The 27,029-nt window shown below is 42.3% G+C and overlaps 3 protein-coding genes across 4 annotated transcripts; all 3 read left to right on the top strand.

Moving 5' to 3' along the window:
• The first annotated feature begins 5,225 nt into the window (after positions 1–5,225).
• LOC139581319 (ADP-ribosylation factor-like protein 13B) lies at positions 5,226–6,556 on the top strand. Its single transcript, XM_071410935.1, has 4 exons — positions 5,226–5,467; positions 5,753–5,858; positions 6,055–6,262; positions 6,450–6,556. Exons 1-4 carry the CDS (start codon positions 5,235–5,237, stop codon positions 6,554–6,556), a joined length of 654 nt encoding a protein of 217 aa, XP_071267036.1. The 5' UTR covers positions 5,226–5,234.
• A 2,187-nt stretch (positions 6,557–8,743) lies between these two features.
• On the top strand, positions 8,744–11,641 carry LOC139581318 (novel acetylcholine receptor chaperone). The gene is made up of 2 exons (XM_071410934.1): positions 8,744–9,007; positions 10,169–11,641. Exons 1-2 carry the CDS (start codon positions 8,888–8,890, stop codon positions 10,529–10,531), a joined length of 483 nt encoding a protein of 160 aa, XP_071267035.1. The 5' UTR covers positions 8,744–8,887; the 3' UTR covers positions 10,532–11,641.
• A 476-nt stretch (positions 11,642–12,117) lies between these two features.
• LOC139581317 (centromere protein I-like) lies at positions 12,118–25,462 on the top strand. Of its 2 annotated transcripts, none has more exons than XM_071410932.1 (20): positions 12,118–12,412; positions 12,980–13,117; positions 13,265–13,383; positions 13,559–13,666; positions 13,767–13,815; positions 13,919–13,965; positions 14,305–14,394; positions 14,591–14,722; positions 15,534–15,671; positions 16,913–17,033; positions 17,600–17,694; positions 17,914–18,031; positions 18,245–18,309; positions 18,608–18,717; positions 19,213–19,348; positions 19,601–19,725; positions 20,931–20,979; positions 23,211–23,429; positions 23,897–23,938; positions 24,123–25,462. In XM_071410932.1, exons 1-20 carry the CDS (start codon positions 12,244–12,246, stop codon positions 24,270–24,272), a joined length of 2,220 nt encoding a protein of 739 aa, XP_071267033.1. In that variant the 5' UTR covers positions 12,118–12,243; the 3' UTR covers positions 24,273–25,462. The 2 variants fall into 2 exon arrangements, with proteins under 2 accessions (XP_071267033.1, XP_071267034.1); XM_071410933.1 differs by having other exon boundaries at positions 23,214–23,429; positions 24,123–25,275.
• The last annotated feature ends 1,567 nt before the right edge of the window (positions 25,463–27,029 follow it).

Raw genomic sequence — 27,029 nt, 5'->3', positions numbered from 1 at the left:
CTATTCTGTCATTATAGTCACTAGTTAGTAGAACAATTTAAAGAAGCGAGACTTCAGAGGGAACATAACCCTCAGACATTCAGCTGTCAGGTCTCTCAGAGATATGTTAGGTATGTGGAGGGAATGACTATATACGGCATGGTGTACAGCTGTTGTGTCAAGCTTTTGCTGCTGCTTTTGCCGCTGCTGCGATGTGTGTGCACGTGCCTAAGTGTGTGTGCTGTGGTCAGAGCCTCGGAGGAGTCTAGTCAGCAGGTGAAGCTCATGCCTGATTGGATACAGGGGTAACGACTTAATGAAATGAAGCATGTACACAAAACACAGTTCCACGATATGTTCTTCCTGTTATGCGAAACAGTTAAAGTAAAACAAATCTATTGACAAAAAAATAAATACCCCGCAGAGTGAAAAATATTTGTCAGTCACATTTTAAGTTGACTGCCTAATACTGGGACTCACTGTTTATAAACATGTTATGTTGTGTAATCTGTAGTGTTGTAGTTAAAAAGGTTGGCTGTAAAAAATGATGCATTTTCGTCATGAATAGACAGACTGATTTGGCTGCACTGCAAATGATTTCCTGCCCATGTCAGCTCATCTGTAAGAAAACCAAACAGACACATAATCACGGCCCCTTGTAGTGGGAACGGTTCCATAGACATCAAGGCCATCTAGTGGCCATTGTGATGATGTATCAACTTGTAAATATGTTACAAGGCAGCAATAAAATTGTAACAAAAAATGTAACAGAGCTACATTTACCTCATATTGCATGTTTGATTCCCATGAAACATTATTGTGATAAACCTCTGTCATTGTTAGATTACATGAAACATTATTGTGATAAACTTCTGTCATTGTTAGATTACATGAAACATTATTGTGATAAACCTCTGTCATTGTTAGATTACATGAAACATTATTGTGATAAACCTCTGTCATTGTTAGATTACATAAAACATTATTATGATAAACCTCTGTCATTGTTAGATTACATGAGACATTATTGTGATAAACCTCTGTCATTGTTAGATTACATGAGACATTATTGTGATAAATCTCTGTCATTGTTAGATTACATGAGACATTATTATGATAAACCTCTGTCATTTTTAGATTACATGAGACATTATTGTGATAAACCTCTGTCATTGTTAGATTATATATTTTATAACATCAACTGTCTGTTGTCCGGGCCTCTGGCAGTCTCTATGGGGGTGCCACAGGGTTCAATTCTTGGACCGACTCTCTTCTCTGTATACATCAATGATGTCGCTCTTGCTGCTGGTGAGTCTCTGATCCACCTCTACGCAGACGACACCATTCTGTATACTTCTGGCCCTTCTTTGGACACTGTGTTAACTACCCTCCAGGCGAGCTTCAATGCCATACAATTCTCCTTCCGTGGCCTCCAATTGCTCTTAAATACAAGTAAAACTAAATGCATGCTCTTCAACCGATCGCTGCCTGCACCTGCCCGCCTGTCCAACATCACTACTCTGGACGGCGCTGATTTAGAATATGTGGACAACTACAAATACCTAGGTGTCTGGTTAGACTGTAAACTCTCCTTCCAGACTCACATCAAACATCTCCAATCCAAAGTTAAATCTAGAATTGGCTTCCTATTCTGCAACAAAGCATCCTTCACTCATGCTGCCAAACATACCCTTGTAAAACTGACCATCCTACCAATCCTCGACTTCGGTGATGTCATTTACAAAATAGCCTCCAATACCCTACTCAATAAATTGGATGCAGTCTATCACAGTGCCATCCGTTTTGTCACCAAAGCCCCATATACTACCCACCACTGCGACCTGTACACTCTCGTTGGCTGGCCCTCGCTTCATACTCGTCGCCAAACCCACTGGCTCCAGGTCATCTACAAGACCCTGCTAGGTAAAGTGCCCCCTTATCTCAGCTGGCTGGTCACCATAGCAGCACCCACCTGTAGCACGCGCTCCAGCAGGTATATCTCTCTGGTCACCCCCAAAACCAACTCTTCTTTTGGCCGCCTCTCCTTCCAGTTCTCTGCTGCCAATGACTGGAACGAACTACAAAAATCTCTGAAACTGGAAACACTTATCTCCCCCACTAGCTTTAAGCATCAGCTGTCAGAGCAGCTCATAGATTACTGCACCTGTACATAGCCCATCTATAATTTAGCCCAAACAACTACCTCTTTCCCTACTTTATTTATTTATTTTGCTCCTTTGCACCCCATTATTTCTATCTCTATTTTGCACATTCTTCCACTGCAATTCAACCATTCCAGTGTTTTATTTGCTATATTGTATTTACTTCGCCACCATGGCCTTTTTTTTGCCCCCCTTCCCTTATCTCACCTCACTTGCTCACATTGTATATAGACTTATTCTTCTACTGTATTATTGACTGTATGTTTGTTTTACTCCATGTGTAACTCTGTGTTGTTGTATGTGTCGAACTGCTTTGCTTTATCTTGGCCAGGTCGCAATTGTAAATGAGAACTTGTTCTCAACTTGCCTACCTGATTAAATAAAGGTGAAATGAAATAAATAAAATAAAACTGACCAGCTGCACATTTATCAAACAAAGTGAATACTCTACTTTGCATCTGGGCACACACTGGTTGAATCAACATTGTTTCCACGTCATTTCAATGAAATTACATTGAACCAACTTGGAATAGACGTTGAATTGAAGTCTGTGCCCATTGGGAACCTACGTGATGTCATTATGCGCTGTGTGTCTTCATGATTATTTCCCATTTTAGACACTTGAAGGCAGGGTGTCTATCGCTACTGGATGTCCTGGTAAATCACATAATACACATCTTTGTTCAATTTGGCCATGCATGGGCAAGAGTTCTAATCTGGCCCAGTTAAAGTACAGCACGCGATCCAATGGGGGAAGGTAGATCTCACAAACACCAGTGTGATTGGTAGAGAGGCTAACACTGTGTTTCCTAGGTTGCACCACCCACATGAGGTGACCACAGGATTACCAGAATAATTGGAGCCCTGATTGGTTGTTAGCTGTCCGGGACAAGTTGCAACAAGAGAAACACACACAAACAGATGTATGTATGCTGCCATCCTAATGTATGTATGCTGAGATGTCATTTACATTTATATTCTATCTAGAATTTCATGTTGGTTCTGTTTTCCTAGGCTTTCACCTGAGAACACTGGTGGACATGTTCTACTTGTGAACTGAACTGCTACTCTGAGAACACTGCTGTGTGAATTGGATATTCTGTCATGGACTAGTACAGCTTTGCATCATTTCTATGGTGGCCAGTGCATTTAGGTTGTTGAACATTGTTTACATAACCATGTGCACAGTAGCTACAACATTTTACCACTGTTAACTGATAAAGCTCTCTCTGTCGTCTTCAGATTCAACCATATCAATATTTTTTATTGCAGTCAGTGACCTGTCTTATTGCACTTTTATGGTCTAGTTGTCTGAACTCAAAATGGCCTTTTATTGCTACATTTAAATTTGTATAGAGAAAGGCAATCTTTTTTAATTTTTTAATTAAGAAAAGTGATTCACCTGAAACAGGAAAACTTAGCAATAAAAAAATATGGATATTGAAAAGCTCTACCGTAGGTGGAAGTCTGGTTCTAGTTCAACCAAGCTTGAGGGAAGAAAGCGGGCCAGCATGTTCATGCTCTGACTGACTCAGTCTGGGTGTATGCAGCTTCATGGAGACTGAGCAGATGCAGAAAGCTGAGACCTGCAGGAGTTGTTAAACACACCTCAGACAGACAGACGCTCACACACCTGCTGTCTGTGTAGAACCAGACTGTGGCAGACTACACACAGGTCTAAAGATGTCAGGCAGCTGGTAGGCTACTGTGTCTGAATGCCAGCCAGGTCAGTCACATAGTTCCATGACATGTAGTTAAGAGTCCATATGCATTTATACTGTGTATTGTAAAACAAACCCAATGGTGGAGACCATATGGGCTTATGGACATTTTATGGGGATAGGAAAAGAGAAAGGGGGATACCTAGTCAGTTGTACAACTGAATTCCTTCAACTGAAATGTGTCTTCCACATTTATTCCAACCCCTCTGAATCAGAGAGGTGCGGGGAGCTGCCTTAATCGACATCCACGTCTTTGGCACCCGGGGAACAGTGGGTTAACTGCCTTGCTCAGGAGCAGAATGACAGATTTCTACCTTGTCAGCTCGGGGATTCGATCCAGCAGATACACAGTATACAGGCAATTCACAGACCCAATGAATAGTGCTTCCCCAAAGGGATAGGAATGAACTATAGATACAGCCCATGTTCCTTGGTAACCAGGTACCAAAGCCCAGGTTATATAATCACACAGATAACACTAACCTTTGTCCAAAAGATTTCAAAGAGTAAGACATTATCAACTTTTTTCATCTGATTCTAGGTAAGTGTAGATGTACTTTTAGACAAACTGGGTGCAAAAATATTGGTTTGCAAGTAATCTGTGGTGGCCATCTGTAAGTCTGACTTTTTTTACATAAGGTTATGTATTTTATTGGATTTTCTCACACAAAAAAGTCACACATCCATATGACAGGATTACAGCAGTAGTTGGACAGGCATAACAATTTCGTAAACAATGTCAAGTTGTTAGACAGCTGTACATTGGTGTTGATATAAAAACATGTTCTATATCTAAACTGATGCTAATGAGATGTGTTTACACAGGCAGCCCAACTCCAATCCGTCTGCTGTCCTTTAATACCCATGATCTAAATGGCTCTGGAGTCTTCTGGAGTTTATTGACCCGGGTCACCTGACAGTGACCTTGGCTAACTTGACACTGTTCGATATATAAGTCTATGGTTTGCACGTTGGCTCTGTATCACAATGAGTTGTTCTTTCAGGTGGGAACTGAGGAGAAGATGGTGGCCGCTGTGCTCACCTTGTTCTGTTTCACCACAACTGATGACCAACTTCTGCAGCTGGGTCTCCAAGATCCAGCAACCCATCAGGCAAGAATGACTCTCTCAAATGGATTAACTCAGTCTGCAATTACTTGCGATTGCAAATATATAATACTGTCACTTAAATTGCTCCAGGACTATATCTCACATTTTCACGCAGGAATGTTAATGCACTGGTGGTCGGTCTTGACAAAGCAGGAAAAACATCCACAGTCAGTGAATTAAATACACACCAATAGAAATATAACACAGTAATCTGGGTTGGCTGACGTAAATTGTTCTGTCTCTATCTGCAGTGCCCCCGGTGGATGAGGGTTTCGACTCATGGGTGTGTCCGGATGGAGCTGAGAGTGGAGAACTTCCTGGTCACCCTGCTTGACATTGGTGGGGCCCCGGAGGTGCGGGGGTCCTGGAGGGATCTCTATGGAGAGGTCCATGGGTTCATCTTTGTGGTGGACTCCAGTGACCGGCAGAGGATTAAAGAGGTCCAGGAGCTTCTGACAGACCTGCTAAAGTGGTGGGAAAACCACAACTGTTGGAAGTACTACTTCTTATATGAAATTTGAATGAATTTAAATAGAATATTTGATCAATGCCAAAATAAAAGTTACAGCTGATTTTATAACTTTGTTATACAAGGTTCTACGAGGTGTATAGAACCCATGAGGTGACAGACGATCTATATTACCTAAACCCATTAAAACCTCAGTGTTGCCATTTACAGTGGGCAAGGATGGACAGCAGCGAAGCTGATTAGTGCTTTCAATCTAGTTTTTCCTTTTTTGAACCAACTGATGAAATGTTTTGCTCTGTTGTTGTGTTGTAGGCTGGCCAGCAAGCAGGACAAGATGAACACCCTGCTAGGAATTGAGATAATCGAGATCCTGTCTCTGGAGAGACTGGTGAACCAGAGCCGCTGTCTGTGCCACATTGTGAGTCTAGTCCTCGTACACACAACTCTCCACACAACTAGACAGAGAGACAGACAGCCAGACAGCCAATCAGCTAGCCAGCCATCCAGCTAGCCAATCAGAGATACAGATTATGTTAATTATGTACAGGAGACCGATAGATACATAGACAGACACAAATCCATAGATTTGATTATGTTGTGCTTTTCTGCTCAAGAAGCCCTGCTCAGCCTTCATGGACCAGCTGAGGTGGACAGACAGAAAGACGCTGTGGGGTCTTTGCTGGCTGCTGCATGCCGTCAATCTGGATTACCCAGAACTCTGTTCTTTCATAATCAGGAACATAAGGGACAGGAGACCTCTGGCACCAGATGAGGGACAACCGTGGGAAGATGGAGAGGCCGCAGCTAGCCCAAAGAGGAAAGGTAAGAGAGAGACTATAACTCTGTGCCTTCAGTTAGACTCCTAGAAAATCATCTGTCTTGGTCAATGTGTTGAGATTGCAGTGACAGAATATGTATCCATTAACTATTTCAAAGAAATTGCTTAGCTATGTTAGCTAAAGCATTGTGGCATTGATATTTTTTCATGTAAAATGTTGTCTCTGTGTAGGATACATGGCAGCAAAAATAACCTTGGTAAAGTACAACACCTTCAAGAAAAGGACCAAAGGACCAAAGGCCCAAGACCCCCTTACTACTACCCATTTGAGACATTGACAGTTTTAGTTGCAGATCCATTTGATCTTGATAAGATTCCTATAGTTTCAGTACAGTAAAGGTGTTATGTGTGAACTGATACACATTTTGTAATGTAGGATCATATGAAGAAAAAGAAGGGAGGCCTGCCCTGCCTGCAAACCCTCCACAACCTCGTTCTATTACCTCACATCTTAAACTTATGGATTACAACTGGAGTTTCCATCGGCTTTTGAAGGACAATTTAAAAAGACCTGACAGCACATTTTTCTTAGTAGCCACTGTGTAGGACTTACAAAGCCAATACACCTCTGAGAAATGTGTGTTTACAAAGCTCATCACTAAGCTAAGGATTATGGGACTAAACACCTCCCTCTGCAACTGGATCCTGGACTTCCTGACGGGCCGCCCCCAGGTGGTGATGGGTAGGTAGCAACACATCTGCCACGTTGATCCTCACACTGGAGCTCCCCAGGGGTGCGTGCTCAGTCCCCTCCTGTACCCCCTGTTCACCCACGACTGCATGGCCAGGCACGACTCCAACACCATTATTAAGTTTGCAGATGACACAACAGTGGTAGGCCTGATCACCGACAATGACGAGACAGCCTATAGGGAGGAGGTCAGAGACCTGGCCGGGTTGTGCCAGAATAACAACCTATCCCTCAACGTAACCAAGACTAAGGAGTTGATTGTGGACTACAAGAAAAGGATGACCGAGCACGCCCCCATTCTCATCGACGGGGCTGCAGTGGAGCAGGTTGAGAGCTTCAAGTTCCTTGGTGTCCACATCAACAACAAACTAGAATGGTCCAAACACACCAAGACAGTTGTGAAGAGGGCACGACAAAGCCTATTCCCCCTCAGGAAACTAAAAATACTTGTCATGGGTCCTGAGATCCTCAAAAGGTTCTACAGATGCAACATCGAGAGCACCCTGACTGGTTGCATCACTGCCTGATACGGTAATTGCTCGGCCTCTGACCGCAAGGCACAACAGAGGGTAGTGAGTACGGCCCAGTACATCACTGGGGCTAAGCTGCCTGCCATCCAGGACCTCTACACCAGGCGGTGTCAGAGGAAGGCCCTAAAAATTGTCAAAGACCCCAGCCACCCCAGTCATAGACTGTTCTCTCTGCTACCGCATGGCAGGCGGTACCGGAGTGCCAAGTCTAGGACAAAAAGGCTTCTCAACAGTTTTTACCCGCAAGCCATAAGACTCCCGAACAGGTAATCAAATGGCTACCCGGACTATTTGCATTGTGTGCCCCCCCAACCCCCCTTTTTACACTGCTGCTCTCTGTTTATCATATATGCATAGTCACTTTAACTATACATTCATGTACATACTACCTCAATTGGGCCGACCAACCAGTGCTCCCGCACATTGGCTAACCGGGCTATCTGCATTCTGTCCCACCCACCACCCGCCAACCCCTCTTTTACGCTACTGCTACTCTCTGTTCATCATATATGCATAGTCACTTTAATCATATCTACATGTACATACTACCTCGATCAGCCTGACTAACCGGTGTCTGTATGTAGCCTCGCTACATTTATATTCTTGCTACTGTATGTAGCCTGTCCTTTTACTGTTGTTTTATTTCTTTACCTACCTATTGTTCACCTAATACCTTTTTAGCAATATTGGTAAGTAAGCATTTCACTGTAAGGTCTACCTACACCTGTTGTATTCGGCGCACGTGACAAATAAACTTTGATTTGATTTATATGACTGTTGAAAATATTACCCACAGAAAATAAAGTCTGTGAAAGGAAAATAGCATTATGAGAGATTACAACACCAGGTCAATTTGAGGAAATAACAAGTACAAAATTGAACTGCACAATGGGCATGCTTCCTTCACAGTTTACCATATGCCTTAAAGTGTTCTTTCTCACTGTGCTTGTTCACCTTGAAGATGATAATGCTTCATTGCTTGACCTGGACTGCTCCCTGCAGTCCAAACAGTATTAGGACAAGCTCTAAACTATTAGCCATACAGGTATGTTTCCATGTTTCCTATTTCACTACTAGGCTATTAGGTATTATTTATTTATGCATGCTAACTTTGATGTTACATTTTTGAGGATTTTTTTCTTCTTCTTGTTTGCCTATGATCAAATAATATTCAGATGACCTGATAATATTGCTTGGTATAGGGGCACCATAAATGGGCATTTGGACCCTGTGTACAAATTTCCTGTCGCCATTTTTGTCGCTCTTCCAGAAGCCCATCCCCCCTAGCATCTTCACAGGAAAGAATAGTCAGTGTTTCAGTGAATACACTGAATAGCGGCCGCGGAGAAATTAGCTTGGTGGCGAGACCGGGACATACAACACCGAAGATGGCTTCACCGAGGACGATAACCATTGTGGCCCTCTCTTTCGCTCTTGGTCTTTTTTTCGTCTTCATGGGCACCATAAAGCTCACACCAAGATTAAGCAAAGATGCTTATAGTGAGATGGTAAGTAAAACCTTTAGCCACCATAAACTGCAGCTGGAAGCGAAAGCCATTGTTCTGCCAATACGGACGCATTCAGGCTCTAATAATGTGCGCTGCTGACCCACATTTGTAAAAGATCATGAAATAAAATAGCCTATAATATCTAACTGATAAATAAGATTTGATTGTATGTATCGTTTCAATCGTGGAAATGAATTTACCCAAGCAAGCAATGAAATGATGGAGCCCGCTGCGTTATTATAGCCGATAATACATTCTTTATTGAAGTATAATGATAGAAAAATATTACGTTTGTCTGTTATTCTACGAAATATTACATAAAATAAAAGATTACTTTTAGGCATAATTAAAATCGAATGAATAGGCTACAGTTTATTCGACTACAAATACATAGGCCTGTTTATTTTAAATAGCGACTAGGCATATAACAGTAGCCTACACGTTTGTCCAGTACTAGGCCTATTTTATGGCAAATTAACTGTTATTATTAGCCTAATAGGAATTTTTTTAAACTGTTTGAAGGTACATTTGTATCTAGGCTATGAGCAATGGCGGCGCGATCGAGCAAATTCTGAGGTGCACCTGCCTGTTTTGTGCGGATATTGACTTTGCTTATTAGGCTACCAGCGATGTTAAGGCTCATCTGTGCTCTGCTCCTCATCCATGTATGTTCTACTCAAAATTCTGATTCCATGGCGAATAGGCCTAATCATTACATTTAAACGTTTTGGTTGATTTAGTATTTTAAGGAATATCAAAGACTGGTTTTGGTGGTGTTACTGCAGTAGGCCCACAACAGGCCCAAGCCCTTCCTTATTCCACATTTTCCATCCGATAGGAAAAAGGCATTTCGGTGATGCTTGTATATACTACTTACAGTTATAACTCTTAAAACTGTATAGGTCGACTATTTTGTTAAAATCAACAACAAAAACGTATGTGTCAGGGTCATGATTATAGACAAACTGGTAGGCCTAGACATATCCCTATTGGCTCCGAATGTATTGTCTCATGAGGAACTGAAACTTCCTTAGAACAAGGTTCTACAAATCTGAGAAATGATATACTGTAGTCTATAGTGCGCCACTAATAATAAATGAAATTACCTCTTTTGCATCTATGAAAATGAATGCTGAAATGTTCTCTCTCCTCGCTTTTCAGAAACGGGCATACAAGAGCTATGCCAAGGCTTTGCCAGGTCTAAAGAAGATGGGCATCAGCTCGGTGCTGCTCCGTAAGATCATTGGCTCACTGGAGGTGGGCTGTGGTGTGGTTCTGACATTGGTGCCAGGGAGACCCAAGGATGTGGCTAACTTCCTGCTCTTGCTGGTCATGCTGGCGGTCCTCTTCTTCCACCAGTTAGTAGGAGACCCCCTGAAACGATATGCCCATGCTCTGGTCTTTGGTATTCTGCTCACCTGCCGACTGCTCATTGCCCGCCAGAGTGAGGACCGACCTGAGAGGGAGGAGAGCAGGGAAGAACACATCAATGCCCAGGAAAATAACAAAGTCAAGCAGTCCTAATCAGGTCCAACCATCCAGTCTGGGCAGTGACAGCAAAATGGAACCTTGTGCATTTCTTTGAATTGTAGCAATTCAGATTCAAAAGAAACACAGTCGCCACAAGGAGTGATATATACACCCAGTCAACCACCCACCTGTCCCTTCTCCCACCCTTTTGGCTGACTGGTTATTGGTTTCACCTGCTTCCCTGCACCCTCATCCTAAAACTGATTTTCCCTTGTCCTTTATCCCAACCTTGACAGTGGACAATCATACTTGTGGCAACTGTAATCAGCTCAACTCTTTTGACAAAATATAGGACCTTTGTCTCACCAGCCAATTGGTCCTTTTTCTCATTCCCCCCATTTTTATTTAGCATCTATCAAAACATAAGATATAGCATGCCTATGTTTTTAGTTCGTTTTTGGCACATACCAATTTGAGGGACTTTGTTGGCTATGAGAACGCTGATGTTTTCCACAATTGAAGATTGGTACTTTTCTATTTATTTTTTATTTTAGGTAGGAAGATAATGATATCTCTTGAATTCAATTGTTATTTTACAGTAATTAAGCATGGTTCATAATTAAATGGCTTAAAATAAACTCATAGCTTATCAGCACTGTTCAGAGATATTTTGTAGTTGAACATTGACTCACATTTATTTAAATACATTATACAGTATCACATATTTCCATAGGTATTAGTAAAATAAGTATCATTTTTGTGAATTCATATTAGTTTCGTCCAAGCTTTTTCCTGATGATTAGATTTTCTTGTAACTACTCTTAGGCATGACAATGTACCCCTTTTCCCGAAAGAAAAACCGAACTGTCAAATGGCAAGTCTTTCACTCATCTCAAATTGATTAATCACTTTGTTGGACCCAACACTGTTGTTCAAGAACTCATGTGGAGGAGAGACCTATGGGAAGGCATTTTTCTAGCAATTATGTTTAAACATACGTCTATGGTTGCTAACCTAGTGCTCTCTATGTCTCTGGACCACAATCAATAGTCCAGCTGCTTTGTCAAATGACATATCCAATAAAGGACTTGATCTTTGTCTCTTAATAAAGGACTCTGTCTCTCTTTACATCCAATGACAATAAAGGCTTATGTTTATCTGTGAGTCTATTTTTATGTGGGATTTTTAACAGTATTCTGTTGAATTACTATGTTAGAAAAGTATTCCTATGAGTATAACCATTACCACTGGGCTATTCTTGTAATAGAAATGTATTTGATTAATATATACGTGATGATGAGTAGATAAAGGGGAAGTTTTGGTCAGATGAGCATTTGTTCAGTTGGTCTTTAACATTCATAATGCTTCTCTAAAACAAAATGAGCTAAATAAAGAAATGTATGGGTGAGATCTCTAAGCTGTGTCCATTATGTATCTTTTTATTCAGTTCAAATTAGCAGTTATTCTCAAAACATTCAAAAAATACAGTGTGTAGAAAGGAGAATGAATGCTTGGATTGCAATTCAGTTTATTGCAAAATGAGAGTACCTGAACTAGGCTCCTTGAGATGAATGAGCAGTTACACAGTTTATATGTAGTCCTGCTGAGGCCGTTGCACTACAATGCCCGGTGAACTACGCAAGACACTCTCGGAAGTAGTAAGTGCGCATGCGCAGAACAAACGGTCGCGCGCAAGATTTGAGTTTTGTTTGAATGAGTTCGTGCCTGAGGAAAACACAATACACATTTGTTTTAGCTATGTAGCAATGGCAAAAGCTGCGAACCTGTCGAAGTCAGATTTGGACTCATCATCTGGAAGCGATTTGTCAGTTTCTAGCCGAACTTCAAACAGAAGTTTGCGAGTTGTGGAGAAAGAAAGAAGAAAGAACGAGGCTGGGGATCCATTTCTGCTTGCGCTGAAGTACTTCTCAGAAGGTAGCTAACTAGGAAGCTGTTAGCTTGCTAGCATATAGCTACTAATGCTTGCAGAAGTCAAACGTAGCGAATATTTTGGCTACTTTTTAAACTCCAACGTGAACTAGCTGACTGTAATGGCAGCCCAGGTTATTTTCTGTCAACATATGTAAACTTTCAAGGCCGCTCAGGCTTCTTCTTTTGGAAACACCTTTTTGCTGTAACTTATTTTGCTACCTAGCGAGCTAACGTTAGCTGATTTACAAACGAATGCATTACAAGTGTGGGCGGGGTAACGTTATGGCTAGACATGCCTGAAGTACACGCACAATTTTGCTAGTCATCATTTAACTAGAATGTACAAATGTATATAACTAATCCACAAACAGAAGAGGCAGCCTAAAGAAATTCATATAAAATGGTTAGAAGCATGTGACTGGAAATGTTACTAGCTAACAGTGTTTGTTATGAATGCTACTGTATACATTGGAATTTAATTTCTAGCTAAAAGTAACCAACTAACGTTAACTAGCCAAAGGGCATCCACCAGTGTCTGAATTCACAGTGAGTTGTCTGTTTGTTTCCTAGTGGAGGCGGGTACCCCATGCATAGGAAACGATGTGCTGGAGAGAAACCTGGTGCAGGTGGAGAGAGTGGGGCTCAGTCGAGGACTTCCTCCTGAGGCGATCTCTGTCATGCTGGACTACGCAATGAGCCTCCGTATGGGTACAACAACAACCAACTCTCACACTTAATGGAAACTGCCGCCATTTTCTTAGACAGACTGACCGGAAATACCAATTTACACTATGACAAATTAATTTGACCATACATAACATTTCAGCTTTCCTATCTATTTCTTGCCCTGAACAGGGGGTATGATGTGTGTTCGGGTCCTGAAGTTTCTGATCCCCGCCACCATGGTGCCACAGGAGGCCGTTGTTCGAGCGGTGGCGTGGTTATGTGTCAGCAAGATAGCCATCAGCACACAGGTAAAGAGCTCCTCTGTCAAAGGTCTTTGCAAGTCACACACACTCACAGATTTAAAGGTTGACACTGGAGACCGGACATAACATTACAATCATACTGTTATCAGAATTGCTCTGTCCTCTCCCTCCAACTGAATGAAACAGGTGTTATGGGTGTTGTGTTATGGGTGTTTTCCAGGTGCTTTTCCTTCGGTGGGTGCTAACTGTTTTCGACATGATCGACTCCAAGGACAATCTTCGAGCCATCTATGGCTTCATCTTCCACTTTGTGACAGAGGAGAATTTGGTATGTGCAGGAATCATATTCCCCTTGCTCTAATGATATTTTTACATTGGCAATGAATTGCATTGCTATTTAAGTCATGATGGTTTGTTTTGTGTTTCAGTCTCCTTACATCTGCCATTTGCTCTACCTTTTGACAAGGAGGGAGAGTGGTAAGTGGCATTTTGTTACTCAATGAACCTTTATGATGCGGTACACGTTGTTTCTGCAGAACAACATTGCTCTTACCCTTTTCTTGGGTTTTCCCTGTCATAGTTCGGCCATTCAGAGTCAGAAAACTGTTGGACCTCCAAACAAAAATGGTAAACAAATACAGCATTGTCCTGTTTAAGTGTTTTTGGTCAATGCTTGTAATATTTTAATGCAATTCAATACAAGTGTGAATGCATTGGAAACATCTAATCATTGTATTAGCATTATGAAATACTTGGTGATAAATGGCATGAGGAGAACATACATACTTACATATTGTTTGAAGCTTTCTCTACATAATTCCCATCAATAGTTTATCCTCAGTACTATCATCTGTAGTTACACTCTGTGAATGGTTGTTACAGCCATCAAACTGAGAGTGGAGTCCCCACTGTGAGCATGTTGCACTGAGAGTTCCATTATTTTCCTCTCGTCTACTGTCTCCCCAGGGCAGGCAGCCATTCCTGTTGCTCTTGCTGTCGTTGTACAAAGTGTTTTGCCCTGAATTGGTGGCGCTTGCTCTTCCATCACGAATGAGGGTTAGTATGATCGATCACACCTAGTGACTTTTGTCCATTGCACAAAACCACACATTGTCGTTCACCAAACATCAGGGTTGGGGTCTATTTTGTCCGTATCAAATCTGGAAGTAAACTCTAATTCCAATCCAATTGTCTTAATTGAAACCCTGACAACATACTTCATGTCACGTGTGTGTTTTCTGCTGTCGTTCAGAGTGGGTTTAAGAATCACAACTCCACGTGGAAGGCAGCGCTCAGTGCTGTCCAGAAGAGGAACAACAGCCAAGTGTCATCTGACATCAGCCTGACCCTAGGAGTGAAACACAAGACCAACTCCAGGAAGAGGGTATGGAGATCAGATGAGCTGTGGCATAACAGCCAGACCAATGATCTTGAACGGTGTCTTTTTTGGGGGGTCTTAGTGCTAATTTATAGCATTTAGAAGAATATTTCTGCTTGCTAAATTCTAATTATTATGGGGTCAGTCACTATTTATTGCATTCAAAGTCTAACTGAATATACAAAACATTAAGAACACTTTCCATGACAGACTTACCAGCTGAAAGATATGATCCCTTATTGATGTCACTTGTTAAATCCACTTCAATCATTGTAGATGAACGGGAGGAGACAGGTTAAAGAAGGATTTTTAAGCCTTGAGACATTGATTGTGTATATGTGCCGTTCAGAGCGTGAATGGGCAAGACAATTGATTTGTCTTTAAACGCTGTATGGTAGTAGGTGTCTGACGCGTCGGTTTGACTGTGTCAAGAACTGCAACGCTGCTGGGTTTTTCAGTTTCAACCGTTTCCCGTGTGTATCAAAAATGATCCACCACCCAAATCACAACCAGCTAACTTGACACAACTGCAGGAGACATTGGAGTCAACATGGGCCAGCATCCCTGTGGAATGCTTTTCACACCTTGTAGCGTCCTAACGAATTTAGGCTGTTCTGAAGGGAAAAGGGGGTGCAACTTAATATTAGGAAGGTGTTTCTAATGTTTGGTATACTCGGTGTATGTTAGACTGTAAACATTTTATTAACTTTTGTCCTACATAGATCAGGCCCTTGTTTTGTTTCTGTAGCTAATGAACTGTTTACAAATCGATAATCAAATGTCGTACTGATATTCCAATCACTGATCCATCTGTCAGAAATACCATCACCTGGAGGTGCCATCGCTGAGCTCATCTGTCCAGAGAAACTCCCCCTTCTCCAGCAGCAGGAAGGTTTTCCCCCTGGAGCAACTCCACACCTTCCCACAGCTGCTGGACAACCTCCACCGCATAGAGGTAACCCTCTCCTCCCCTCTCTCTCTCACTGTCTTTTTTTGTATGCCCCCCCCCCCCCCCTCTCTCACACACCTCTCTCCGTCTCTCTGTGGTCTGATTAGTCACACAGCTGTATAGCCTAGAGGTACTTTGATTTGAAATAGATGGAAGGTGTGGATTTAAGCAGGATGGAAAACACTGTGTTTTAGAGGTGCCCAGCACTGCCCGTTTCACTTTAGTGTCATTCTGCAGCCACATGGGGGTGCTATGTCACCGGCACAGTTTTGTTGGATAACAGAATAGACCAAGGGCTCAACCTCGTCTGCCACTCAATTTGACTGCTGGCAGTGTCGTGTTTATTACCCTGAGCCATAAAACCGATTCATGAGCGCTCTCCATGTCGTTTGTTTTTTAAATTTGTCATTGCTCTGTTTAGACTTCATCAGGGTGTTTTTGTCCCAAACGAGTCAACAGAGATGTATAACTTGGAGCCACATTGAAAAAGTTATAAAGCGTTGACAATTACAAAAGTGCTGCACGCAAATACTGTTTGCTTGTTAGATCCATTGACCTGATCAACCCAGATACATTTCTTTAAAAGGTTTAAGGACATTTACGGTTCACGCTACATAAATTCCCCACACGCAGCCAACGTTTGCAACAAGCCATTCTACCAGCACTTTCTACTTTTTATGGCTGTGGGTGGACAGGACAGATCAGCTAGTACCTTCCATCATGCAGCTCAAACAAATCAGAGGAACGATGCGTTTGCTCCTTATAATTATGGGAAGACTCGGCCATGTCCGTTGACAATCTGTCTCTCTTTATTTATTAAGTTCCCATATTGCCGGGCAGCTATTCACACAACAGACAAACAGGCCAGTCCGTGTGGGGAAATGTCTGAATGCTGCCTGCCACAGACATGGCCATGATTACTGTATTATGAGTATAAGTAGATGTGACAGATTTAGTACAGTCACTCAGTGACAGATTGATTGCTCACTCATTGAAAACAAGGACACGGGCAACAGATTCTCTCCTTCAATAGGGGCTGTGAATATCCTGACATTAAGCTATTTAGAACATGATGCTGAAGCTATTTAGAACATGATGCTGGCTTGGTGTTAGGTGGCCCCTCACTTTGTATGCTGAATTGTATTTATTTGTGTGTTGTGGGGGATGTGTTTGAAGCGTGAGCGGGTGGTGGGGTTTGATGTGCGTACCGCATATGTGTGTCTAATAATCATGTCTCCCTTCCACAGCTCCCATCCCAGATGGGTTCTCTGCTGGGCTCCAGTCTGGCCCTGTGTTACCTGGACTACGTACAGGATGACTCCGCCTTCCTCCGACTCAACTTCTGGCTGGGCCACGCCCTCCATGAGGGTACAATCACTAAAAAAAACACTACGTCTTCCTCAGTTGTCTCTGTTGCTGCGGAAATGTGTCAGCGGGTAGCCTAGCGATTAGTGTTGAGCCAGTAACCGAAGGTTGGTCATTTGAATCCCCGAGCCGACTAGGTCGATCTTCCCACTTAACCCTAATTGATCCAGGGTCGCTGTCAATAATGGCTGATCCTTGGCTGTGACCCCACTCTCCGATGGTGTCTCAGTAGGATATGCAACAAAACAAAAAACACTTCACACTAGAGTTGCACGGTATACCTGAAACGTAGGTACTTTTTCTATAATGGAACATGAAAAATGGTTCAGTAGTAGAATTTTTGTAACAGGGTACTTCTGTCAATGATTGAACTGATTGAACCCTCATCCATTCCCAGTAGGCATTGCAAAGCAACGCTCTGTAGAAAAGCTTTTATGAAAATAAAAAGGCGAGATTGTACAAATCCACAATGTAATTGTCATCACCCCTTGTTTTTTGTTCTCTTCCTTCCCCTGACCTTTTCAACATTTTAAATATCTTTATTTTCCTCTCTTTATTTTGGGTTTCAGAGTTTCTGTTCTGCAGTGGGGACGGGAGCTCCGGGAGTTCGTCCGGGGCCCTGCACCTCCTCAACAGGTTGCTCTCCACGCAGCACTTCCTCCAGGTGAGCCCCCCTCCAGGCTCCTCTCACCCTGTCACCCCCAGTTCCCATCCCCGCCTCTCCCTTTTATGCCAGATTTGGATCTGTCAGAGCGTGTTAAACTCTTCTCTGCTCCCACTCTCTTCCCCCTCGCTGCTCGTTAATAAATGATGCCACAGTCAAACGCTCATTTGAGATGCGTATGTTTTGTCTCTCTCCATCCCTCCCTCCCTCTCCCCTCAGGAGGGCTTCTCCAGCACCGAGGGCTTCCTCTACAAGTTCCTGAATGTTTGGGACGGTTCACTCCTCCGCCCCCAGATTCTGGGCCTGCTGAGTGGCATCCCCGTGGTCCCCAGTTCCTGTGAGTAGGCCCTGTTCGCTTGGCTGCCTTGCTCTCCTCCACTCTCTCTCCCCTAATTAAACTGCTGAACTGTAACCGCGGGAAGACACGTGACTATGCAATCCCCAGCACATGGCTGGCTGGCAGCATATACCAGGGAGCCTGGGAAAAGTAGTCAGGTGGTCGAATTAAATGGTTTGTGCAAATTTCCTTGCTCTACCTCATCTCTCTCAGGTATCAACCAGCTTCTGTTTGAGCCTCTCGTGCAGCTGTTCTTCACCTCCACGCTGTTCTTCAAGGTAATAGTCACCAGAATGCCTCCAGATCCCACTTTCAATTAATTATAAGAAGCTTGCATCATACCACTATATCCATTTACAGTCCAGGTATCAGCTCCCTTTTAATCCTGGGTTGTATTCATTTGGCACCAAATGGAAGAAAACTTACTGAAACAGGGAGAAACTACTTGTTCAGTGAGAACCATTTTGTTTTCTGATGAGACGTTTTACACCGTTTTTCTACGGTGTGCCCTGTTGTCGTTGTAAATGTATTTTTTCCCCACTTTGAATAAGTACCACCCCTCTGTTCTCTGTCCAGTGCAGTGTGATTGACTGTCTGAACAACATGCTGTTGAAGTGGTTGACCTGGCACTCTGTGTACGCCCTGGAGGACGGCCTGGACATCAGTTTCCACAGCCACACACCCGTGTGAGTCTCACTGTCCGTTCAACACTTCCAACACCAAAGCCCTGTAACTTCCTTTAGTTGAAGACACATTTCACTGTCTTCCTCGCCGGTATTCTATCTTCACAAACGGCCAATCCTTGTCAATACATGTTTATTCCCTTCCCATTTCAAACTTCACCTCTGCAGAGAAACTCAATGAAAGCGGTGCCGAAATCAATGTCTGAGGTGTGTGGTTGTCAACCTCCTCAGCGCTGTCCTCTGGAACGCAACAGCGTAATGAACTGCAGTGTGTCTGTGTGTCTCCGCCCGGCCTCATTGCTGCACACTCAGCGCTGATTTGGTTATTGTCTTTTATTGCATTAACTGGGGTGGGCGGGGCTGCTGAAGGAGAAATTAATATGATCCAAGGACAAAGCCCCCCGTTTGAGCTTCTCACTAGTCCCATGCATCATTACCATTCACCCGTTTCCTTGTTATTATGTTCCGTTACGTGACCATTCTTCAACTCCTTCCCAGGAACATGACTCTGTCTGGCTTCATGGACTCTGTCGTGGAGCTGGTGCGTTTCGTGGGCCGCCTGGCCGCCGTGGGGCTGCAGCTAGAGGGCTGCCACTCCCTGCTCCTCAGCTTCATCCTGGACTTCTACGAGACGGTAATCAAGCTGGATGAAGCCAGTACATTTCGTTGAATACATAAAGGGGGGGAAAAGTCCAGTGATCCCTTATAGTGATCCCACCCATGCAGGACTGTTAGAACCCTGTAAGTGGTTGATCACCATAATCATATTCACTTTAACCAGAGTGCACTGGATCAGTTGTTCCATATTCATGGTCCGTTTAGAAAAGGGGACAACCGTGTTCGTTCTGGGGGTGTTGACGTGTGTGCCCCTGTGCGTGCCATTCAGGTGTGTGACATGTTCCTGAAGTACGGGCTCCCCCTGGTGGTCATGCCCCCCGTGGGCGTGTTCTACCCAGCCCTGTTTGCCACCGACCCCGTCAGCCTGGACCGCCTCGGCTACATCATGTACAGGTGAGGAGGAGTGGTGACGTCAACGCCAGTATTATCATGTCAACACCGGGCCTGTTGGAAGTCAACACCGTCACGTCAGTGTCATCTTTTCACAAAGTGCGGTCACTGCGTTGTCGTGTGCAAATCATCTGCATGTATGTCAAACTTTCTCCTGTATATATTTGACTACGCAGGTGAATGGTAAGCTGTCTTGGTACAGCTCGCCAGCCAGGACATTACATTTATGATTCATGATAATGAAGGGTCAAGGGCGCAGAATTGCGCTAAGATCCGTTTTCCCGGATAACTTTTCAGGCATATGAAGAGTGCAAACGGCATGCATTACTCGAAGCACGAATGTCTTGTTGTACAAATACTCAAAGCATACATCTATTGCGGGGGTCCTCTAGTACTAGTTAAAGCATGCATCTATTGCGGGGGTACTCTAGTACTAGTTAAAGCATGCATCTATTGCGGGGGTCCTCTAGTACTAGTTAAAGCATGCATCTATTGCGGGGGTCCTCTAGTACTAGTTAAAGCATGCATCTATTGCGGGGGTACTCTAGTACTAGTTAAAGCATGCATCTATTGCGGGGGTCCTCTAGTACTAGTTAAAGCATGCATCTATTGCGGGGGTACTCTAGTACTAGTTAAGAAGGTCCGGTCACACACATTTCCTAGGTCGCAAAGGTCCGGATGGATATTGTCATTCATCGGCGTAGTAACAAACCCCCACCTCACAACCCATGCAACCCCAAACTGTTCACACCCCTCTTGTTGGTGGAGATTTTCAAAGCTAATTTCCCTCAATTCTACACATTTTGCATGTGGCGGGGAAATATTTTTGCTGGGAATTTTTTTGCGTTTCCCGCAATTCAACACATTTACGTTTCTTATGTGTTCATATAATACTAGAGGTTGAAGCCCGACTGGATCCGTGGTCCATGTTGACCCCCTTCTGGGTCCGGATCCGGACTTATGTCCGCCAGTTGAGTATGGGGGAATCTATAGCATGACAAAAGACCACTGCTTTTTTATTAAAACAGGCCAAACATCTGGTCTTTGGTGGTTGTTTTTACTATGGTGGTTGTTTTTAAGCTTGTTATTGTAAAATGTTCTGTTCACAGTAAATGGCCTTTAGGACAGATGTTTACATAACATGGAAAGCAATGTGGTTGCTTTTCCACCCTTATACAGATCACTAAAGTTATTTCTCATTTTTCCAGGTACAAGAAGAACCTGACCTCTGCTAAGTGCCAACAACAGGAGACCAAGGTAATAGAAGGACTCCCTCTTTAAGATATGTTTTCTGCTTTGCAAATCTAACAGTGTTTTTGCAAAATCAAGCAATTCAAGGCTCCTCGTGAGGCCACTTCTACCCGTCCACATGATGAACAAAACTATTAGAATTAAGTGCTGATTAAAGAATTGCAATTTTGGTGGTTACTCGTTCAAACAAAAAAAACAATTCTAGTGTATGAAGGCAATAGAATTTACAAGTAGGTACTGCCATTTGTATACAGTGCCATCAGAAAGTATACACACCCAATGACTGAGATTTTGTGTCACTGATCTACACACAATACCCCACAATGTGAAAGTGGACATTTTTACAAATTAATTAAAAATGAAAAGCTGAAATGTCTTGAGTCAATAAGTATTCAACCCACATACAATTATTTGTAAGGTCCCTCCGTCGTGAATTTAAATTTCAACCACAGACCAGTGAGGTTTTTCAATGCTTCGCAAAGAAGGGCACCTATAGACAGGTTGGTTGTTTAGCAAAAAAAACGACACATGCGCAACCATGGGGCAAAACAGATGAGGTTGGTTTAGATTGTTTACAATGTAGAAGCTTTATTTCGTCTCCAATGTTTATTGAAAACATAAATACATTTGCACATAAGCACTAGTTGTCTCTCAAATACATCGTTACAGTTGTATGTTAGATAGCTAGCAAATTTTTGCCATATAAGAGCTGTCATGAAATCTGTCAAAACACCTCAAAACAAGACACCAGTCACTACAAAGATACAGGCATCCTTTCTAACTCAGTGTCCAGAGAGGAAGGAAACCACTCAGGGATTTCACCAAAGGCAATGGTGACTTTAAAACAGTTTAATGGCTGTGATAGGAGAAAACTGAGGATGGATCAACAACATTGTAGTTACTCCACAATACGAACCTAAATGACAGAGTGAAAAGAAGGAAGCCTGTACAGAATAAAATATTCCAAAACATCCATCCTGTTTGCAATAAAGCACTAAAGTAAAACTGCAAAAGATGTGGCAAAGACATTAACTTTTTGTCCTGAATACAAAGTGTTATGTTTGGGGAAAATCCAACACCGTACATCATTGAGGTACACACTGCATATTTTTAAGCATGGAGGTGGCTGCATCATGTTATGGATATGCTTGTCAACGGCAAGGACTATGAACTTTTTTTAGGATAATAAATGGAATAGAGCTAAGTACGGGCAAAATCCTAGAGGAAAACCTGGTTCAGTTTGCTCTCCAACAGACGCTGGGAGACAAATTCACCTTTCAGCAGGACAATAACCCTAAAATACAATGCCAAATATACATGACTTGTTTACCAAGATGATATTTATAAAATTGTTTATTAAATGTAACCTTTATTTATTATTATAAATTCTTATTTATAATGACTGCCTAACCCGGACGACGCTGGGCCAATTGTGCGTTTCTTAGGGCTCCGCACAATCACGGTCGGTTGTGATACAGGCTGGAATCGAACCAGGTCTGTAGTGACGCTTCTAGCACTGAGATGGAGTGCCTTAAACCGCTGCGCCACTCGGGAGCCCATATTGAGTGGCCTAGTTACAGTTTTGACTCAAATTGGCTTTAAAATCTATGGCAAGGCTGTCTAGCAATGATAACTTGACAGAGCTTGACTAATTTAAGAATAATGTGCAAATGTTGCACAATCCAGGTGCGAAAAGCTCTTAGAGACTTAGCCAGAAAGAGTCACAGCTCTAATCGCTGCCAAAGGTGGTTCTACAAAGTATTGATTCAGGGGTGTGAATATTTATGTAAATGAAAGAATTCTGTATTTCATTTTCAATAAATTTGCTAACATTTCTAAAAACATGTTTTTACTTTGTCGTTATGGGGTATTGTGTGTAGATGGGTCAGGGGGAAAAATCGATTTAATCCGTGAATACAGGCTTTAACACAACAAAGTGGAATAAGTCAAGGGGTCTGAATACTTTCCGAACGCACTCAGTACGAAACAATATATGTTTACCCCATATTTCCGACAGCGTCTTACCAAGAGAAATGGATCCGGTAAGCGGAATGCAAATTGGTCAGCGCGGGCAGACATTATAGATAATGGACCTGGGTTTTAACCACCCAACACACTTTCCCTGGTGATATTATGTGAGAGAGCCTATTTATTTAGCATGTGTCATACACTTATTCAGTGTTTAAACTACATCTCCATCGCTCTTTTTTTTTTTTTTTGTCATCCCTCCATTGCAGCAGGCGTTTCACATCAGCAGGCAGACGTACCGGGAGTTTAACCACTACCTGTCCTTCATGGTGAGCTGCCTGTGGAACTCCAAGATGTTCCTTCCAGGCATGGCCATCGAGGTGGACCAGGAGCTCCTGTCTCTCAGCAAAGTGGCCGAGCCCTGGACCAGCTTCGACCTCATCCACCACCCTGCCTTCCTCGGCTACGCCCTCGACTTTCATCACAAGGTGAGTGAGAATTTTTATGTAATTTAGAAACTGTTGCCGATCTATTTACTTATTGCATTCTTTCAGGCATTATATAAAGTCCAGATCCGTGAAACTAATATTGTATATCATTTTCATAAATGTCCACTAAATGTTTGTGCTCAGTTTATATATGAAGTCTAATTTTCAAATTTCAAGAGAAACACCTGACGCAGAAGGGAGCAGCCAGCCTCTTCAGTTGAATGAATATATTTTAAAGCTGGACAAGGAGATGAATGTGGTATTAATGTATCTTTTATACAAGGTCCATTAATACAGAATCACATTTTATTATTCATGGGCGCTGCATGAGACTTGATTTTTCATCATGTTTAATTATCCAAGTACTTATTTTTGGTCAGAATCACTGCAACATCCAGTACACTGTTCTACTGAGATTAACTGGGAGGGGGGAAACTGTTGAATATTAATGCTTCTCTCTTTATCAGTGTTGGCCAGAGAGGAAGGAAATGGATCTCAATTCCATAAAGGTACCGCCGTCTTACCACTTATTTCGTTTTAATGTCTGTACGCACGTGCACTGATGTGCATTTTAAAGTGTGCCGTTTGATTTTTTAAATTGACCTCATGCTACTGATCAGCGAGCTATAGGCAGTCCTGGATGGTCCTTTTTTAATGGAAGGTCTGTAACGCTGTCCGTCTGTCTGTCTGTAGGCCGGAAAGCAGTGGGACTGGTACCTGGAGTTCCTCTTCTCTCAGGGCTTTCAGGGCCTCCAACAGTTTGTTCAGAGTAGCATCACCCGACGCTCTGCGGCTGGAACCAATGACCAGGGTCAGGGAGACAGGCAACCCACAAACAGTTAAACAACAGAGGACAGAACACAAGACAAACTTCTCCTTGTTGTAAAGGACGTGTACATGTTTTATCTCTCGCCATCTTCTCCAAGGCAAGATTCACAAGAGACTAGACTATCTCTGTAAATAGACACTTTTTATAATTTTGATGTATTTTTATTATGTCTTGTCCATATTTTAATTCCGCTTGGTGCTCATGTGTTGTCTGTTCTCTTGTATAGCTTACGCATCTATCGATTTATTTCTGTGGAACTTGCACATTAATAAGAATAGGATTTTATGATTTTCTTTTAGACTAAAGCATCCCCCCTGGTCTTTTACTAAATTACACCAATGCTCCTAAAAAGCAAACATTAAACATGCTGGAACATAGTGAGAATTATAATCTATTTTCTATTAAAAGCCATTGGTATAATTCATTATGGGGAAGTCATCAGTATCTTTTGCAGGTAATGGCTCAACCTTCTGGAAAACATTTTCCCTTAGTTGAAGGATCCATCTGGATAGTTAATAGGCCCTTGGCTTTCCAGTTAACTTGGAACATGCTGGGTGCAGGGAAACACATTGCACGCCAGACACACACTCCATTCTCAGTGCCACCATAGACTTCCCCTCTGAGCATCACCATTACTGACAATTGGGTCCACAGATATGCTTTGGTGTGCATTCTATATGTATTATGGCTGTATTCATGTCAATATGTCGAGTCAATTCTTCAGCCCATTGTTCCTTTTCAACGTAGTGGTGCGTGGGTCAGCTATTTGTGCGCCCACCTGCAATTGCGAATAACACAGCCGCAACCGCCTGACTACAGCCAATGTGAAAATTTGAGGCCCGCACCTGACCCTAACCCGCTAATATAGAAGAGACAAGGATTTTTGTTGCCTGATTTAGATGTTTCTGACATTTTGGTAGGCTATTTGTAAGTCAACTTGTCTATAATTAGATGGGCTACATGCAGTTTCTCTTGTCATTAGCCTATATGTTGCCCTATTAAACTAAATAAACCCTTGCTCGCCACTATGTCAAATGTCAATACAATGAATGCTTCAAACTATACTTGTGGGGAGAAATGTATTCTGTGTGGCTGCACCCCTGCCCAGGCATTTGAAATCCATATATTAGGCCCTAATGAATTTATTTAAGTTGACTGATTTCCTTTATATGAACTGTAACTCAGTAAAATAGTTGAAATTGTTGCATTTATTTTTTTATTCAGTATAGTTGACATCGGTAAAGTTTTCTGTCATCTTGGCTTCTTTCGCGGAGCAAAGATGTTTAGGGATCGGGGATCAAATGCAATATTTTTTTTAAACAGGAAAGATTTTCTGTAACCTAGGCAACTGTTCAGATGGACATGGAAACTGAAATCTGGACACTGACTTGATGTAGTCTATAACCCCTCAGTCGTAATATTAACTCCTCCAGAATTAAACATTTCTTGCAGTGAAATGATACACAAAATGTAGGCTAATTTATGACTTCGAGAACAGGGGTGGAGAAAAAGGATTTATTGATAGAATGCAAATGTCTGGAGGTGCTGTCTTTACCAGCATCATAAAAGCTGATAGTATTTCAACCACATAAAATATCCATCCAAGCCGAACTGAAATCTGTTCAGAAACATTTTGGGTCGTTTTCACAGCTTTCTATTTCCTTACAACCAGTCAAACTGATGTCATTTGGACCTTTTGCACACTAGGCCTCTTTGAAGTCCCCATCTTGTGACTGTTGAATTTGTGTAGCACCTCAATCACACTGCTATCATCCTCTTTTACCACTTCACCAAATCTTTCCCAAACATTACTTTTCTGGCCCTCCCTTCTCTTTAGTATTCAACTCTCCATTTCACAGCATTTCTCTTATTGAATTAAACTCCAACATGGTCCTTTTGGCCTCGAACCTTAACTTTTCCTGCCCGTTCCCAAAAGCATTTAGTGCGCATACAGTTATGCAATAGGCTTACGCACTAATGCCAGTTAGCATGCAATAATGAAAGAAAAACCTCAGTGTAGCCTGTAGATATAAATTGCTCAATAATTATACAGTTATGGATTTTTTTACAGGTATTTTCTCTTTATTCAACCACACCCGATGAAAGATTATTGTAATCTGTGTGGGTAGCTGGACAGGTAGGATGACTGACAATAGTGAAGGTGAACACGGGTCAGGTGTTAAAGGAATAGATTAGACCTGAGGCAGGAATTCCTTTAACCACAAAGTGGTATATTTACTGGGTAGTTTGTGCTGCATAACAAGGAAACAGAACATGTATCCAATCAAATTCATAATCAAAAGTCATCATTCTCATTAACAATTATATAATTCAGCAATTCAGTTCAATAAGAATTCAACAGGAATCGTAATTTAGGCTCATAACTATTCATCATAACCTTGAGAATAATAATACAAATAAATAAATCATTTATTCAATCTACAATCAACTTGATATCAGAATTTATCAATTCAGTAAGTAAGAATGATTCCGATTTCATCTGTCCAGGTTTGTCTTCATATATACATGTAATTTCGTTACATTTCAACCATATGTCAATGGTATAATTGGCCTGTGATGATCTATAGGGCCGTGATCGTTGTCCATTGACATAACACAATAGGTTTGAAGCGTGTGCTCCAAGCCGCGCGCCGTGGTAATAACTAAATAACTGATGGCCCGCACTCTCTCAATCGCAACAGATAGTTCAGATGAAATGTAACTGATTCGGTGGACTTACATTGATTAATGTACGCACAGAATGTCTGGAT

The sequence above is a fragment of the Salvelinus alpinus genome, chromosome 7, assembly GCF_045679555.1.
Source record: "Salvelinus alpinus chromosome 7, SLU_Salpinus.1, whole genome shotgun sequence".
NCBI classification, from domain to species: domain Eukaryota; kingdom Metazoa; phylum Chordata; class Actinopteri; order Salmoniformes; family Salmonidae; genus Salvelinus; species Salvelinus alpinus.
Note: the sequence above shows the minus strand (reverse complement) of the source record. Positions and strands in the feature narration are given on the sequence as shown.

Bases quoted from the DNA above. Each gene is read 5' to 3' on its own strand.
- LOC139581318 (XM_071410934.1), top strand. From the start codon at position 8,888: ATGGCTTCACCGAGGACGATAACCATTGTGGCCCTCTCTTTCGCTCTT. The intron at 9,008-10,168 runs GTAAGTAAAACC...CTCGCTTTTCAG, and splicing joins AAGATGCTTATAGTGAGATG to AAACGGGCATACAAGAGCTA.
- LOC139581319 (XM_071410935.1), top strand. From the start codon at position 5,235: ATGAGGGTTTCGACTCATGGGTGTGTCCGGATGGAGCTGAGAGTGGAG. The intron at 5,468-5,752 runs GTACTACTTCTT...GTTGTGTTGTAG, and splicing joins GAAAACCACAACTGTTGGAA to GCTGGCCAGCAAGCAGGACA. The intron at 5,859-6,054 runs GTGAGTCTAGTC...TTTCTGCTCAAG, and splicing joins GCCGCTGTCTGTGCCACATT to AAGCCCTGCTCAGCCTTCAT.
- LOC139581317 (XM_071410932.1), top strand. From the start codon at position 12,244: ATGGCAAAAGCTGCGAACCTGTCGAAGTCAGATTTGGACTCATCATCT. The intron at 17,034-17,599 runs GTACAATCACTA...TTTGGGTTTCAG, and splicing joins GGGCCACGCCCTCCATGAGG to AGTTTCTGTTCTGCAGTGGG. The intron at 18,032-18,244 runs GTGAGTAGGCCC...CATCTCTCTCAG, and splicing joins CCCCGTGGTCCCCAGTTCCT to GTATCAACCAGCTTCTGTTT.